Below are 18,501 nucleotides of genomic sequence, written 5' to 3'. Positions count from 1 at the left end.
ATGCCTATTATTTCAGGACGCTGTTCAATGAACAGCGTCGGGAAATAGTAGCCGTTCACACAATGTAAAGTGCGGCGGAGGACGCACTTTGCATTAACGCGAATGGTTAATTGATTTGCGGGCACACCCGTGGGTGTCCTGCAAATCAATTGTAAAAAAAAGAACGTTCCTGCAGCCGATACAGAGGTATCGGCAGCAGAAAATTGCTAAATGCAGCCTGGTGGCCAGCAGCTTAGCGGCTACGTTGCATAAATGTAGTGTGAACGTAGCTAAACAAAGTACTGATTAACCAACACTGTCTGGAGAATCAGAAATTATCTCAACCGTCCAATTCCATGGAATTGGAGGAAGTGATTGCCTTCATTGTTAATAAAAATGCCCCAGGGTCGGATACCCTGTAAAAAAAAAAACAATAAAGATTTATAAATAATTTGTAGACTTGCTACTCCCACAGCTGTTGCTCCATCATTTCTGGGTGATTCCTCTAAATGGTACCCCCTATGGACTTATCAACATACCTGGATAGTGTGTGAATCACTTGCTTGTCCAAGAATCTCCATAAGTACAGGGTCAGATATGAAAAAAAATCTTGGAAAAATTAGTCTTTTTTGCTCCAAATACCTTAAAGAGAAAATAATGTTTGTTATTCCCTAGGATTTGAGCTTCAGCTTTTTAATTCAGTATAAGCACAGTCATGCTCCTTTAATCAAGCTTCACAGACTTAAAGGGGTTGTCCGGAATAAACTATGAATCTAGGCTGCTGCGAGGGCTGCGGGGTACATAACAGTGCTGTAAATTTACCTGTCCCACTGTACCACACCTGCTGTCTCCTGGGCTGCCCACTGTCCACCGCTGTCAGTGTTTTGACAATATCCGCTGACCTACTGTTCCCACTCTGGGAGGGTTTGGCTGTCAGTGTAAGATATTTGGGGCTCCACCATCCACCAACAGATGATGTCGGGGGAGATAGGGGTCGGGCGTAATGGAAAAAAAATCACTGCCCAACCTTTTTGTTCGGAGATAGATAAGCCACAGTTAAAGCTCTCTGGCTGCAGATTTACCCTCCCCTCCCCTGTTGAACATTCATGCGCAAGGAGGTCCTGGTGGGAGAAATTACTGACGGCTAAAGGTGTATGGTCACCTTAAAGTGACAACCTTTTTGCATTATGACTTCTCTACACAGGTGTAAAGGGTAAATTTTGCAGTTTTCATACTTTATTTTATTTCATAGGTCATGGTACTTGTTCCAGTAAAAAGTGAACTATCTGTGCTATCTGGGCGGGGCTTCACAGCTGAAGTGGCACTTAGCCCCGCCCACAATGCCACCATTGCCGCGCCCCGGTACCTCATTGGCACATCAACGCCCCCCCCCCCTCTACCGCCACTGAAACAGGCCAGCCTAAAGGTCTAGACCCCACCCCCTCTTGGTCAGCCCATTCCAATGGGCACTGCGGGGGGGTGACCTATGCAGTGAAGATGTCACAGGGTCGGGGTCAGCGGTGGCGCTGTGGGCGGGGCTAAGTGGTGCTTTGCCATGAAGCCCCACCTAGATAGCACAATCTGCAGATGATGAAAGATCATTTTTACTGGAACAATCATGATGTATGATATAAAATAAGGTATGAAAAGTGCTAAATTTACCCTTTACACCTGTGTAGAATAATGCAAAAAGGGGGCGACAGTATCACTTTAAAGAGGTGCATATTAGACATAGTGCTAGCAGCAGCCGTCAGATATGTATTGCTGTGAGGCTGACTACAGACGAGAGTTTTTCCACTGGGTACTAAGGTTGCTTAAGTCCCAGCGGTCCCCTAGAGTGAGGTAGGATGCATTAGCCACCAATACCGTGGACAGACACCTACCTACTTATCCATGTACTGCTCATCTATTATCCAAGACGGATGTTATCTTGTCTTTAAAAAGAAATCTATTCACTGTACATATGAAGCACTGTTTGTTTTTTGTCCATCCAATAAAACTTGCATTGCACTATATAATCTAGTGTCCAGTCTACCACTTATGAACTTCTGATATAGTTTTTTCCTGTTTGATACACATAGAGTGGAGACACCGCAATCATATAAACCCTATCTCTAGGGATCACATACTTTCTTTATACTTTTTTTTCTACAGACGAGAGTAGCAACATATAGCCATACCCTGTGAGTGACTTCTGACAGATCTGCAGCTGTTCATGTAGATGAGGAAGCATGTGTATCAAGGTCTCATCCTCTATGAAGCACTGAATGACATTGGCTTTGTCACAAGCTCGCTGCATCAGCTTTACCCAGGTCTTGTCTATTTTCTTGAACCGCTTTGCTACCTACAGGTCAATATAAGATGTTGAACAGGTATTTATAATTTATAATTCCTATAGTGTTGTGGTGTTCACATATACAGAATAGTTTGGATGTGTTTACATATACATAAGCATCCCACCTCAGGTAACTGGTTGGCTATATCTCCCGAAACAAAAACAGCTTCCAAGTAAATCCAGAGGGTCTGAACCTGTAACCACTCCTGTAACATGTCAGATGATGCACTTAGCTTGTGGATCCAGCTTTGAATGGTTTTCTTAAAATGTTCATTATATCTAAAGTGTAAAAATAAAGATAATAATGAAATTTGAGCAGAGGCCTTAATCTAGTAAATTCTCATCCACAGGACAGCAATTCATTTATGTATCTATCTTAATGTCTATACAAATACACAGCAAGTCCTGTGATTTTCCTAGGGCCACTTCTACACGTTGGTATTGTACTTGGAATTTTGCAACACTGTTTGTAAGCCAATGCAAGGAGTGGGTCTAACATACAGAAAGATTTAACTTATAAATACTGACCACAATACTCTAAAATGGTCTAAGGCTATGTTCACACATTTATTTGACATGTTTTGTACCAGTTGTTTTGAGGTACTAAAGGCAGCCAAAAAAAGTCTGTCTTTTTCCACTGGAAATGGAACTCAGTCAAAAGACTGGTGGTAATATCATTGTGCTCCCCTGACGTACACCATGGAAAAAGCACTTGCCTGATGGGTGGGGGGAAGCACAGCAATGTGGGGAGGAAGCGTTTCCTCCTCCAATGGCTAATTTAACATGGTTCACCAGGCATAAACCATGTAAAAGATCTGAAGGTAGACACAGGGCCTGCCAGATTTACTAAGAGACGTGCGACTCTTAGTAAATCCAGCGGGGTAAATGAGGATGGGGCTTTAAGACCAGCAGACGCGTACTCCTGTCTTAATAAATGCCCCCTATTGTATTATTAAACAGCTATTATTTTAGGGATAGAAGACTACAAAAAAAAATAGATGGCCTATGGGTATGTACTGAAAGTACACACATGGTGGATACAATGCAAATTTGTTGCAGAGATTCTCAACAGATTGTTTTCTCCACTATATATGCCACGTGTAAACTTACCCTGTATTGTCCCTAGAGTATTCAATGGAGCACTCAAAAATATATAGAATTGACAGGATTTTAAACAATAAAAAATAATAGTCTTCAGTACTTGACACCTTTTAAGCTTTCCATCTTTCCAGACTACCAAGGCTTCTTTACCACAGACCTATACATTGAAGGACACAGGAGGTAATCTGCAGTCGCAGTCCCTTTTTTCCTATTAACCTGGATGAGCAGGCTTTAAGAAATTGAGCCAAGATGTGTCACATTACTGGCCATTAGCCAGCAGTATTTATGGTCACTATTATGGATCCCGAGTATTTCCAAGCCAAAACTAGGAATGGGTCCAAAACATCAAATCTTTCTGTTGTAATTTTTCGTTTAGCTTCCACTACTAGCTTTGGCTTACAAATACTATTGTAAAACGCTGATTCACATACTGCTGAGTGAATTGAGTTTACTTTCACCCTCACCTGTTATTTAGCAGTGACCCAAGAACCATCAGACTGTCCTCCACTGTAGCAATGATCATTGCAGCTTCTGCTTCTTTTATTAATACTTCTCCTCTCCCTTTAAAAGCTGAAAAACTTAAAAACTGGTTGTTCCAGACATCTGTCACTTGGGCCAGTTTACTTTCAATCTCCTTCTCCTTTACAGCTGATATACAAATATCCTGAGGTGAGAAGTACATGTCACATCCAAGAGGTACGAATATGTATGGTATGTCAATTAAAATAATATTATTTATATTTAGTATAGCTGAATTATTATATTATTTTATAGCTGAAGCTATGTGCTCACACACTTTTTTAAACTTTGTTTTTACTTAGGTAGGTATTTTCGGCCCTTTTTTTTAGATGTTGAAGGAGAAGTCCTACAATTTTAAAATGTTGTCAGCCAGCAGGGGGAGGAGGGAACATAATAAACATTCACTACTTCCCTCTTCCCGTGCCCCCAAAGCGCTGCATCACAGGGGTTAGTGACTGAATCAAGACGCAGCTGGAGTCACTGATTGGCTGATGAGGCAATCCATCAGCCGAAAGGCATTCCCCACCCCCTACACAAAAGTTTATTATGTTCCCACCTGCCCCGCCGAGTGACAAATTTTAGCAATCATTGGACTTTTCCTTTAAAGACTAGGTTCACATTACGTTTCTGCATTCATTTCACTGTATCTGTTTCAGTATATGGTCAACCACGTCTTTGTGTTTATTAAAACATTTTAAAAACACATCCAAAAGTTGTAGCTAAAAAACACACCAGCACAGGGCAGGAGCCTAAATGTGTTGCCTTTGCTACATTGTACCTTGAGGGCTTTACCACATGTCCCCTGGGAGCTTTTCTGGTACTGACTTTGAGATACAACCTATGCTCACAAAACATAAAATATGGGGGGTACTTTTGATGTGTGGCTACGTAAGGGGCTACGTATCAGGGTGGTTTGGTGATCTCCCCACTGGGAGGCACCCCCTTGGCAATAGGCTTCCCTCCCCTGGAGGGATATCTGGCTATTCCCATGTTTTGAGACTCGTAACTGAGACTCCACAGACCCTTCTTTTGCATATTTAAATTTATAGGGGGCAATGCATCAGTGGAGACTCTTAAGTGAGTACTCCATATGATTTTTTGTCGCTGGTCTCCCTGAGCTCAGCGAATGCTGTGTTTTGTTGGTCTATTTTTCATTGCCCCTGTTAGCCAGAATCCTACTCCACACTGACGAGGGGCAACTACCCCGAAACGATCGTCTGTGGATGGATGCCTGTCTTGGTAAACCCTTGTTATGTAGCAAAACTCGCCACAGAGTTAGAGTTTGACATAAAAAGGGGCCACCCTGGCATTTCCCTATTTATGTTCCAATATTTGCAACCGAGTGGGACTTAAGGGGCTACGTATCAGGGTGGTTTGGTGATCTCCCCACTGGGAGGCACCCCCTTGGCAATAGGCTTCCCTCCCCTGGAGGGATATCTGGCTATTCCCATGTTTTGAGACTCGTAACTGAGACTCCACGGACCCTTCATTTGTACTTTTGATGTAATTATATCCAAATAATGAACATGCTCAGTATTTACCACCTACTTTTACAAAATATGTAATTTTTTTCATTAATTCACACACTGTTTTATTTTAACTCAAAATTACGTATTTAGCTTTTATTTTACGGTGTGTGACCCTAACCACAGGGTGTTTTCTTCTCACTTTTCTTCTCCATAGCTAAACTCAGCATACTGCATGTTTCCTGACATTATATATAAATATAATACTGCTATTTCTAAGCCAAAAATAAAAACTGTACCTCAATCTCCTCTTTATACTGAAGAATTGAGGCCTCCATAATGTCACTCAGGCAAAACGAATCAGATAGAACATCGAGCTTGCATCCTATAATACTCCCAATATGGTCCCAGTGCCATTTCTTCATAGCATTATTTGTCATCAATTCTAATAAAGGGCAGGATTCACTGAAGTCATCTACTGTTTTCTTAAGATCCAGGAAAGATTGCCAGTGTTTCACTTCTTCTGGAAGTTTATTGCATCTTTAAAATGAAGTAACACAAGGTTCAGGCATATATCTTTAATATGCTGAAATCACTGATTTATTGAAGAGTTTATGTAGCATACTTGCTCTGAAAATCCTGCAGCTCTACATAAATCTTCTTGATGTCTATAGCTGTCCAAAGTGTCTTATAGTATCCACTCAGGCTGTTCATCACAGTACTATACAAAGCATACAGCCTTTGGAGCAGCTCCAGCTCCTCCCTATGAGAGACAAAAAACGTTAATAATCATGATTATACAGCACTTGGGGCCTATTTAAAAGGTTTTTGATGCAGCTGAAACAGTGTAGCGTGCTGTGCTATACCTTTCTGTAAAAAACAAAAAAACAGGAGGGTGAAAGAAACTTTATACTCATTGTAAATCACTGAAATCCGAAATAACTTTCTTGCTTCCAGTAACATTAGAAGTCAATACCAAGGTGACTAGTATTTTAGTCAGTATTTTAAACTGAACATTGCTTAAGGCTATGTTCCCACTGCCATTTAGCACAAGAAGACCTCAGTCTTTCAATAATGACGCCCACAAATAATCATGATCATTATATGTGTCATTATATGTGTCATTATTAGACTACAGAAAAATGAAAATATAAATCGACTATGAATTAGGAATAAAAAGCAACAGTTTTTTTTAAATCTACTTATGCGGACCTATACATTTTTGTCTCAAACAAATAGCAACCAATCACAGCTCAGCTTTCATTTCTAAAAATGGACTGATAAATGTGTGCCAATGTGACAGCTGCTTTTCCATAAACTTTACTAGAAATTATTTTTAGATTTAAAAACAGCCGCTATTTATACCTATTTTATGGTAATGTTTTTGTTTTCAACGTACAATGTGTGAACCAAGCCTAAGGGTCTAGTCACATGCAGCAGCTTAGTTACAGATGTTTCTTGAAAGTTCCATTCATCTAACTTGATTTGCGAAATGAGCGCAGAGAATTAATGGGTAAACAATGTCCTGATACAGTATTTCAGGTTTAAATCCAGCTTAACCCGCAGACGAATCAGCGGTCTAAATAAGCCCACGGCTAGATGGGGCTTCTCATCAGGATTCCAGGCATACCTTTTTTATCTCCATAGTCCTTTTCTGCGCCAAAATATGTTTTTTTTTTATAATATGTAAATAAGGTTCCTGTGCCAAGGGGTGTTTCCCACCGCAGCAAGAGCACAGGTAAGCTCAGACCATGTTCTCTTTATCTAGTACCTGTCAATCACATGGGTGTAGATGGAATGAAAGGACATAGGATGGACTAGCCTTTTATCCTAGCCATAGGCCTATTTATGCCCCTATTTTCCTGATGGCAGGTCTGCTTTAGACTCTTTGGGGGAGATTTATCAAGCATGGTGTAAAGTGAAACTGGCTCAGTTGCCCCTAACAACCAATTAGATTCCACTTTTTATTCCTCACAAACTCTTTGGAAAATGTGGAATCTGATTGGTTGCTAGGGGCAACAGAGCCAGTTTCACTTTACACCATGTTTGATAAATCTCCTCCTTTGACTCCTTGAACCAGAGAATCAAATCTGGCATATTCCCGTTAAAGGAATGTGCTCTATCATTAACAATAACTCTCATTCTCTCATTCTCATTCTCATTCAATGCTGCGCTACCTTCTCTTGTGTAGAATGCCATAATCAGACACAGGTAAGCCGAAGAGCTGTTCTCCAGAATAACATGTGACATATTTTCTCCAAAGATCATTAAAATGCACCTGTAATGTTTTTTTAAGAAATACACTAAGTTACTGAACTCTTCCCAAAGAAAATCTACAAGTGGACTCTATAGGTTACCCATAACTGCTACTGCTTTCTGTCACCTGGAAGATCTGTAACCTCGCACTGGCTTCCTGAAATGTTATACCTGGAACCATTGGCCCATGCTGTAGAGTTAGAAAAGAAAATATTACAATATGTAAGAAATAGATTGACAGGAACTATTATCACACAAACAATTCAATACATACAGGATGTAACTTATTTATACAAGTATAAGAATGCAATGAAGACATTACCACCATGCAAACTTGTATGGTGCCAGTGCCCACTTGTTAAAGTGAGGGGGTAGCATAATCTTCTGTGAATATGCTTGCTAAACATTAAAACCAAAGATAGCCTCGGCCTTTTGCAATAGTTAGTCATACTAATTCTCTGTTAGTCAAGAACAAACTGGCTGAGGTGTTTGGAAAGATGTTTGGAACCTTTAAAACCTCGGTCTAAAACTAATGCCTAAACATTTAGCCATGATGAAAAGTAAATCCATCCTATCCATTATCAGGAAGAACATCCTATCCATATAGGAAGAACATCAAATATGCCTGAAAATAATATCTCAATTATGAGTTGTATGTCAAGTGTGGGACCAGGTCCACTTCATAGATCTAAAACTATATAGCCTCTTATATAACGTGTAACATAAATCTTGCTTGTGTAATATAAATCTTGCCAACAGGACTGCTGTTGGTTCTAAACATCATGTTCATACATCATCTTACCTTATCATACTCATTGTGAAAAGCCACCACATCTTGCTGAAGAATTGCTACAGACTCTAAGAGCTTGCTTTTAAGTTCTGGTTGCATACGAATCAGCTCATCCTGAACAGACACCTGACAGAAGGGATAACTGATTAGAAGGGATTTCCTGGTTCTGACACATCCTGTGCATAAACCTAGGACATATGACATAGGCATAAAACAGCCATTTTTGTATTTGTAAGTCCCAGGCTGACTGCAGGTCCGATGACCCAAACTGACAGCTAATAGTCTCGGTTATAAAACACACAAACAGGCCAATACTTGCTACCATAATAACAACAAGAAATGAGCGTAACATGAGCATGCATCTGTAATGCTACGTCCAGCTTTGACAGTCACTGATATTAAAATAACAAGTATTCAAATGTTACATTTAAAATGGGCACTGTCGTAAAAAAAAAAATTAGATGTCATATAGACACATCAAAAGTTTTTTTTTTAACTGGGAAACAATCAGGGGTTTGGCCTTCGGACACTTAGCATGCTCCCTTCCGGCTCTGTGTCATGTGACCTTGACAAACATAATGTAAGTCATGTGACCTTGACAACCATAATGTAAGTCTATGGAACTGCACTAGAGTTCTTGACTGCTTCTGTGCATAAGGTAGGCCACTTACAAAGTCTATGAGTGTTCATACACCTAAAAGTTACATGATACGAAGAAAAAAAAAAGCCGGCAATAAAATGGGAGCACTTAGCATGACCAGAGCTGGCTAAGCATTTTTGGATCTGTAGTTTGGGGCTGAATGTCACTCCCTGAAACCAGATGTATTTGTGCAAGACAAGCAGTGCTTAAAAAAAAAAAAAAAAAAAAAGAAAAGGAAAAATTCCCAAAAATCCAGGTAAAGGAACTTATTTAGCAATCTTTATGTATAGATTTTTTTCAATATCCATGGAAAACCCCTTTTAAATATAAAAGGCTGTCCACGAAATACAGACACTAAATTGCACCTGGATTCCAGTAAAATACTTACTGCTTTAGAAAGAAGTTTAGAAAAAGAATATCTTAAAGCATCAACAACTTCAGTCTCTTCTCTAGTAACCTCAAATTGAAATTGACCTAAGATTGCATACGTTTCCTATGAAGGTAGGAAAATTATCATTAAATACAACACAATCAACAATGAAGACAATATGTATTAGCTATATAAAACATGAGATCCCCTCACCTCTACAGGCCCCACACTGCTGTCGATTCGGATTTCATTTTCTCTGATAAAAGTCAAAGCCTCCATCACGCACTCCACATCGTCTAAATCATGAATTGGACGTGATAATATTTTCACATATTCACTAATAAATTCTGATATATCTGCCATCTTCATCTTGAATTCTTCATTTAAGTATCTACATAACAGCAGTTTCCATGCTTTGGCTTCAGCAGATATGGACTTTTTTATAGGAGCTGCAATGGAAAGGTGAAGTGGATAATTTTTGAGATAGAAAGATCCTGCTCACATCAAGCTCATGATAAAGAAAATAACTAAGTATATAAAGTGATGTTTTAACCCCTTCAAGACAGAGCCCTTTAATGCACAAAAGTCCGGGTCAAATTAATGCAATGTTCCTCCCTGCCTTCTAAGAGCCATGGCGCTTTTATTTTTCCACCTACAGGGCTGGTTGAGGTGTCATTTTTTGCGCCATGATCTCTAGTTTTTATTAATATCATATTGGTGTAACAGAAAAATGTTGAGCAAAATCAGCAATTTTGGTGCGTTTTTTTTTGTTTCCGCTTACGCCGTTCACCGTGCAGGAACAATAATGTTATATTTTAACAGATCGGACAATTCCGCACGCTACGATATAAATATGTTTATCTATTTGTTTATTTATTTTTTACTTTTATAATTGGGCAAGAGGGTCTTTTAAACTTTTATTGGGAGGGGGTTTATAAGGGGGTTTTTAATACTTTTCAAAACTTATTATTACACTTTTTTTAACACTTTTATTTACTGTAGAATATGCAATCATTAGATTGCATATACTGGTCTATACTATGCCATAGCATAGCATAGATCAGTGTTATCGGCGATCTATGTATAGAGCCTGCCTGAGAGCAGACTCTACACATAGATTGCCGATCCGACAGGACGGAGGTAAGGAGCTTACCCCCTGCTGCAGCCGGAAGCAATCGAGTGCTGAGCCGGGATCAGCGCCATAACGGCGCTGACCCCAGAAGGGGTAAGATGTGTGGATCGCTCCTCCGGGACTACCCCGAGAGACACCAGGGAACGGCTGCATTCGGTAATCGGATGCAGCTGTCAACTTTGACAGCTGCATCCGATTACTGTATTAGCGGGCATGGCGATCGGACCGTGCCCGATAATCGGACCGTGCCCGCTACGAGCGGCACCCGGGACCGCGGTGGTTCAGAGCACGGCCGCCGCGCAGCCCCGCTCTGAACGCGGTGAGGCGGACCTGGACGTACGGGTACGTTCAGGGTCGCCTAAGGGTTAAAGGACAATTCCGGCGAAATTTTTTTTTGCCTTATTTAACACACATTACAAAGTTATATAACTTTGTAATGTGGTTAAATACCCGGTCTGGCCCCCTTCCCCCACTTTCCGACCCCCGACCCCCCACCCCGGAAGTTAAAGAATATATACATTACCTATTACGGTCGTCACGGTCCTCTTCTCTGGTGTCGGGTGATGTCAGAGCTGGGGGGGGGTCCGGGTCTTCTTCCTCCTCGGCGTCTTCATTGAGAGTGAATGGGAGAGAAAAGGCTGCTGGTGCACATGCGCACCAGCAGCCTTTTCATTGGCTGGAGCGCATCACATGGCTTCCAGCTTGCTCAGCCCTGATTGGCTGAGCTTGCTGGAAGCCATGTGATGCGCTCCAGCCAATGAAAAGGCTGCCGGTGCGCAAGCGCGCTGGCAGCCTTTTCTCTCTCATGGACCCGGAAGAAAGAGACATCGCTGGACGGCGGACGCAGGTGACGGTGAGGCGGACGGCGGGCGAATGGAGTGGCGATCGTCACCGGAGGGATGGTGAGTATGGTGTCTGTGTGTGTCTGTGTTTTTTTTTTTGGGGGGGGTCCCGCCGGAGTTGTCCTTTAAAGAAACTGCCCCGTGTGATTTCAGCATGAAGACCTCTTACCTGTGTTAAGTTCAACAAATCCTATGTGTAAAGCTGGATGTATTTCACTGACATCTTGTTCTAACATATCATAATATAAGATTCTCTCCTTGATTTCATGAAGAGATTGGTTTTCAGTCACATATTGCTGCAGAATGTAAATGTAAAAAGTCATGTAATTGGAAGATAATGACATACTCTAATATTGAAGCAGGATGTAAAGCAGATGTAGGGGAAACCCACTCCCACCATCTATACATACTGTATGTATATCATTAAGTATATTATTATGTATACTGCTCTATAGCTGGGTTCACTTCTAGTACTTTACTCAGTATTTGTTCTATATTTCTAGTCAAAATCAGCCCAAATCTTGTTCAAATACTGGCCACAATACTATGGGTGACCCTAACTTTAGGGGTCTCATAATTAATACATCACACAGTTATTACTGCATGCAACATTAAAAGCATAGGAATTTTGAGGACTTACCTTCACGTTTGACTCTCTATTTTCTGTCCAAAGGCTTCTGTATTTTTCAAACCCTTTAAGGGCATTATTAGCCTCGTCTGTGAGGGAATTTACAGAATTAGACAAAAGTGGAACAAGCTTTGAAATGGTCATACCCTCAATAACATATGAATAAAAGCTTCCCACAGGTTTGTCCTCCTCCTTGATTTCTGTAAAAGAACAGTGATAAAATTACTGTATAACAAATGTACGAAGGTGAGGTACATGTGTTTAAGGATAAGATGTTAAATATGGGGGAGTAGAAGAATTTGTACAAAGGGGGGGGGGGGCATTTACTATTGAGTCTAAAACGTGCAAATAGAGTATTTGTCTGTTTTTTTACCCAGCTGAATACTTTCTTCTGCTTTCTTCTTTTGCTGTCCAGAAACATTTGTTAAACACGAGAGGGTAAAATCTTGAACAGAAGCAATTTCAGGCATCTTCCACTTTTCCCACTGACAGACACCACGGCTTACTTCCAGTGTTAACTCTATTAAATGATTTATGGCCTGCTGTATGTTATCTAGGCCTGGAAGCATTACCTGTAAAGAAAATAGGTTTCTACTAAATCAATGAAAATAAAGGACATCCAAATTCATTTAAAAAGGGAATCTGTCAGCTGAAATTCAGGTTTCAAACTGCTGACACCGCTCAATGCTTTTAGGTCAGGAGACACGTTACCTTTCCAGAACATAGAATATGCTTTATTCTCTGAAGCAAAGTGTGAAAGAGGTGTTCCCAAGCCGCTGAAGTGACCTGAAGTTGCTGAGGACTGTAATGCCTCCTTGCTCCACTCCTATCCCTCTTTTTGATTGAGCTGGAAGATTAACCCTGACTGTCAATCAAAGCAGGTATACAGATAAGAGGAGCAGGAAAGAGGCACTACAGCCTTCAGCACTTCAGGAGATTGGGAACGCCTCTATTGCACTTTGCAGTGGAGAAAAAAAAAAGCCTTTTTCAACCTTCTGGAAGCACAAGCAGAGATATGAAAGGTACAACCTCTTCTTATCCTAACAATGTCTGCAGTTTGAAACCTGAATTGCAGCTGACAGACCCTTTTTTTCTAAATAATGCTGCTCTTGCATAGGAACTAAGAAACATTTTATTCTACCCCACTTCCCATTAGGGTCTTCAAGCAGCGTTTTCGGTTCCCCCGCTCCCGCCACCACTTCCAAGATAGACTCGCCAGCGACAGATTGGCAGAGAAGGCTGTCATTGCCAAGATTAGTCCGTCTTGGCAGTAGCAGTGGGAGCATTCAGCGGAGGACCCAAAGGCGCCGCAGGAGGACCACAGGGGAGGAAGGTAAAAATAAAATGTTTCTTATTTTCTTTACAAGAGCAGCATTATATATACTTTAAAAAATGTCTGCAGTACCCATCATGGCCACTAATATAACTGCTGTTTATTGCCTCAATTGCACACTAAGGCTATGTTCACACTTTGTATGAGACCGGCCATTCCATGACCCGGCCGAATCACGGAACGGCTGGTCCCAGAAAAGATCATCCCGGCCAGATGATCTTTAGCGCTGCTGAATTCAGATGCGGGTGCATCCGTGCGTGCCCGCATCCAAATTCCCCGCTGATCACAATCGCGCATACTCCATTGTGTGAACTGACAGGGTTTTCTGCGGCCGCTATTCAATGATTATCGGACGCAGAAAACTGACATGTCAGTTTTCTGCGTGCCGCTAGGGATCCCGGACGGAGTGTATACCATTTGCATACACTCCTACCGGGATTTCTCAGTCTTCAGCGCAACGTAAATTCCATACTAATCACGGCTGTTGCAACAATGGCCGTGATTAGTATGGAACTTACATCGTGTGAACATAGCCTAATGGTGCGTTTACACAGACAGATTTATCTGACAGATCTTTGAAGCCAAAGCCAGGAACAGACTATAAACAGAGAACAGGTCATAAAAGAAAGACTGGGATCTATCCTCTTTTCAAATCCATTCCTGGCTTTGGCTTCAAAAATCTGTCAACTAAATCTCTTTGTGTAAATGTACCATAACAGACAACTTCCTACTAACATCAAGAGAACTCAATATTAAAAATAAATATGCAGATTTTTTACTAACTTCCTAATGATAAAAATGACATTTTATGGCTATGTCCACATAACATTTTTAATGTCCGTTTCTTTATTATGTCAGTAATTTTGAGTACCAAATGACGTCCGTCCTTTCGCGTTTTGGGCACCCGTCATTACAATGACATATGGTGGCACATTATTCTAGTTCAGGCCCTTTTAGGTGTGGTTCTGTTTGAAGTTCCATTTAATTTAGTAGTAAAGACAGTGAAAGGACAGAAGTGCATTCCATTGACTTTAGTAGTAATGGACATTACTTAGAAAAAAAAAGCCTTTTCTATCTATCATTTTTTTTACACAGTTTGGACATAGCCTATAGGTCTTTTAGGATGAATTTAGATGATTAAAAATACCCTGCATGTGTATCATATTCCCTCCAGGTTTTCTTGTATTAGTCATTAATAATGTATGTAGACCCTTATTGTACTTACAATGTTATCCATCACAAGGTGGACCTGTGTTATCAGGACAGGAGCCGGATCATCGCATCTTACAGGAACAATGTGAAAATCTCTGCAATCAAACGCAGTACAACTAAAATAACAATTATATTTTACTTATGGTTACACAAGCACTATGTAAGTGCTACAGAGACTGATAGAAAGGCTGTGTGTTAATAAAGTTAATCTAATCTAATACCTTCTAAATGTAATTGTATTATCTCCTTTTAAGAATAAATAAGGGAAAGATAGGTTCACACTTTGACTTATTTTTGGACAGCTGCCATTTTAGGGGGAAAATGGGATTTTGTGAGTACTCACCGTAAAATACTTTTCTTGTTGATGATCATTGGGGGACACAGACACGGTTGGTATAGGCTGGTGCCACTAGGGGGCGACACTAAGCAAAGAAGTGTTGGCCCCTCCCACTAGGCTATACCCCGCCTGCAGGCACTGAGCTAATCAGTTTTTACGCAAGCAGTAGGAGCAGCCAGGAGAAGCCAACAGAAGATATAAGATAAGTCCAGAAACAAAACTGCTGATGGACCTTAACTGGAGAGTAAGAAAACCATGTAGCAGAACCAGTAAAAGCCGAAGGCCCAGAAAAAAAAAGATACAGGGCGGGAGCTGTGTCCCCCAATGACCATCGACGAGAAAAGGATTTTACGGTGAGTATCCACAAAATCCCATTTTCTCACTCATGTCATTGGGAGACACAGACACAGTGGGACGTCATAAAGCAGTCCCCAAGGGTGGGAACAAAAAGACATCGCACAACTAACCGGTTAACATACTGCAACCTGCAGAGAATAGTGATCAGGAAGCCATTACTGAGGGAAAGACTGCATAGTACAACCAGATTAAGGGGTGCAGAGATCAGGAAGCGGTTGGAAGCACCTAGGCAGTAGAGGACCCATGATGTATTCGCCATTGGGGTGAGCTCCAGCTGTCCAGGATGACAAGCTGGCCAGACAGGTCCTGAGGAAGGAATGGTAGTCATGAATGCTCTTCAAGTGGGCAGAAAAGGTATGACTACAGTCAGATGATGAAGACAACATTCCCGGGATGGGAAGGATGCAAATAGACAAAGGTCAAGAATCAGATGAGAAAAGCAGGAAACAAGTACCACCACTAAAGACGTGGAGACGGGCAACAAAGGAAGCTGTGGATCCAAAAAGTCAAAGAGAAGGCTTAGGGAAAGGACAACTAGTCTGGGGCAGTAGGGAACATAGCAGGTAGAAAAGGGAAGAAGGACAAATCGGCAGGTCACACCTGCCAGGAGCAGGAGTAAGCCAGCAGGAGTTCTTGTAAACACTGCGTCAATATACCTAGAGACAAAAAGAAAGGAAAAGAGTACATGGAGAGTGAGTGGGGACTGGTAGAAACCAGGGAACAACCAAGGGCCCAAGAGGTGACCACTGGACAAACCAGACGGTGACAGACATGTCCAAGACCAATCACTCCAGCTGAGGAGATTGGTTATCCCAGAGATCTCTACTAATCATCAGTCCAGAGACAAAAGGGTGAACTGGCTATCAACCTGCACAGTCCTGATTGGGTGATGGAACACCCGTTAGGCTAGGCAGGCAACTGAGGTGGTGCTGCCAGGCAGGGTAATAGGGCAGATATCAGGAAACTGGAGACTGGACTTAGCCCAAAAGATGAATCACCTGAAAAGGAAATGAGCAGAACTGAGAATACAAACATGGACAACATGGAGACAGGATGGCAAATACTCTTGGCCTGAAAAATTATCTGCCAGGGAAACCAGAGGTGACAAAAGACCCTGGATTGAAAACAGGCATGCTGTTCAGCCTGTCAGAGTACAGAGACGCCGGTCCAATCAGAGCTGATGCTCCCTCCTTACTCCCTCCCTGCTCTGATTTAAACAGTTGGAGGCTTCCATGCCTTGCCCGTGATCAAGTCTTTTGGCTGGCTCGTGGGTTTATTGTGTGCTCCTTTCTGTATTTGACCTCTTCATCAATATTGTGGACTTTGCCTTTTGGATTCTGATTTGAATTTGACGTGACCTCCTGGTTCTGACTCGGCTTGTTTGGTTTGTTCTTTGTTTCCCTGGACTGCTTTCTCTGATTGACTTCTGGCTTGGACTTGTGGTACTTCTGGATTGTCATTCTGTGTATGACGTGACTTCCTGGTTTGACCTGGCTTGTTGGTATTTGGTTTATCTTTCTCCTCTGTCTAGCCTTAACGGTTAGGTCTGCTGGGACTTTTAGTTCTCCTGTTTTCCTGTTTTTGTTGTGCCCTTGCTTCCTCCAGACTTGTAACTGTTTCCTCTCCCCTTCTGCACTTAGCCAGTGTAGGGAACCTCACCCAGTTGGGGACTGCTGTTTAGGGCAGGTCGTCCAAGCAGGTAGGGACAGGGGTCTGGGTTCAGAATAGGGCTCACTCTTCCCTGCCCCAGACGTGACACTGAGGAAGCGGGTAGCATGGTTGGCTGTCCACTTTGGCATCCCGCATAAAGTGAGGGACAGGGTGCCGAATTGGTTATCACAGGCACCTAATGAAGAAGACAGTGCCACAAGGTGACACATTTATTCCACCCATGGAAAAGGATAATGTGACTACCACCGTAACCATGTCAGGGGAAAGGTGCGATGGAGGAAGGAACCTTCATACAGCAGAATGATATCGCCTGCAGCCACCGATGTAGTATATGAAGCAATACCTGTGAAAAAGGAGGGAATCCATAATACGCCTCAAATTAACTCGCCCTAGGAGAGGTGTATTGAGGTTAGTGGTTTTGTGAGAGCAGTTGCAAGGCACAGAAAGAACCCTCTGTGCAGCCCCTTCACCTTGTCTACAAGGGGGAGTAAGAAGGCTAGCAGGTACTAGACAAAGAGCAGACCGATATCAGGAGGTGGTGCTACAGGGCAGGCAGGAAGGGCAACACTGTAGTCGAAATACTCAACCTCCAGAGAGGGAGTAGCATGACTGCTGACGTGGCAATAAGTGGCGTTACCTCAAAAAACCACAAAGGTACCACTGTAGCATAAATACTGTACCTGTGAAAGAGAAAAAGACCAGAATAGTACCAATGTAGCACGAGCGTTTCATCTGTAGAGATGAGTGCCCTGACTGCACCTCTAGACAGGTATCTGATGTAGCAATGGACATGCCATAAGATTGTCAACAAGTAGAATGGCCTTGTAGTCAGATTACATCACCTGCAAAAGGAAGTAATATAACTGTTTATGTAGTGATAGTCTGTAATGCGTGGCAGGCCGGATGGCACTGTGGCATGATTACATCACCTGCAAAAGGGAGTAATATGACTGTTACTGTAACAATAGGCAGTACCACGTGGCAGGCCGGATGACACTGTAGCATGATTACATCACCTGCGAAAGGAAGTGGAAAGACTGCCGATGTGGCAAGTCACTGCCAAGTAATAGGCAGGATGGTATTGCTGTGCCATGACTACTTCACTTGTGGAAGTAGTAAATTGATGTGGCTTTAGCCAGTGCCATGTCACAGATGATGTGGTAATAGCCAGCACCATGTGACGATAGCCAGTGCCACGAGACTGTTGGTGTGGTGATAGCCAGTGCCATGAGACTGCTGGTGCGGCAATTGCCAATGCCATGAGACTGCTGGTGTGGCGATAGCCAGTGCGGGTGTGGCGATAGCCAGTGCCATGAGACTGCTGATGTGGCGATAGCCAGTGCCATGAGACAGACAGGATGGTACTGCTGTGGCAAGACTACTTCACCTATATGCTGGAGTAGCAATAGTTTGTGTCACCTGATCCATGCTATGCGATACGGTGGATGGCAGCACTGTGGAGCAATGACTAGCAAGGGTTATGAAAGTATTTCTGCAATGTGAGCGCTGAGCTGATGCCTCTGCTTCAACTGT

General features: G+C 42.2%; 1 protein-coding gene across 13 annotated transcripts in view; it reads right to left on the bottom strand.

The window, feature by feature from the left end:
- The window catches only part of DNAH8 (dynein axonemal heavy chain 8), a 176,269-nt gene that overhangs the window by 110,177 nt on the left and 47,591 nt on the right, over positions 1–18,501 (bottom strand). For all 13 annotated transcript variants that reach the window (XM_069954878.1, XM_069954875.1, XM_069954872.1 and 10 more), the window contains 15 exons: positions 14,617–14,698; positions 12,432–12,630; positions 12,071–12,258; positions 11,600–11,726; positions 9,670–9,905; positions 9,475–9,579; positions 8,459–8,572; positions 7,784–7,846; positions 7,578–7,678; positions 6,026–6,163; positions 5,700–5,940; positions 3,880–4,079; positions 2,440–2,593; positions 2,160–2,323; positions 519–621 (listed from right to left, as the gene is read on the bottom strand). In XM_069954878.1, coding sequence (XP_069810979.1) covers positions 519–621; positions 2,160–2,323; positions 2,440–2,593; positions 3,880–4,079; positions 5,700–5,940; positions 6,026–6,163; positions 7,578–7,678; positions 7,784–7,846; positions 8,459–8,572; positions 9,475–9,579; positions 9,670–9,905; positions 11,600–11,726; positions 12,071–12,258; positions 12,432–12,630; positions 14,617–14,698 — 2,215 coding nt within the window. The remainder of the gene's footprint in view (positions 1–518; positions 622–2,159; positions 2,324–2,439; positions 2,594–3,879; positions 4,080–5,699; positions 5,941–6,025; positions 6,164–7,577; positions 7,679–7,783; positions 7,847–8,458; positions 8,573–9,474; positions 9,580–9,669; positions 9,906–11,599; positions 11,727–12,070; positions 12,259–12,431; positions 12,631–14,616; positions 14,699–18,501) is intronic.

This window comes from Dendropsophus ebraccatus, chromosome 15 (genome assembly GCF_027789765.1).
Source record: "Dendropsophus ebraccatus isolate aDenEbr1 chromosome 15, aDenEbr1.pat, whole genome shotgun sequence".
NCBI classification, from domain to species: Eukaryota; Metazoa; Chordata; class Amphibia; order Anura; family Hylidae; genus Dendropsophus; species Dendropsophus ebraccatus.
The sequence above is the reverse complement of the archived record's forward strand: the minus strand, read 5'-3'. Positions and strand labels throughout refer to the sequence as shown.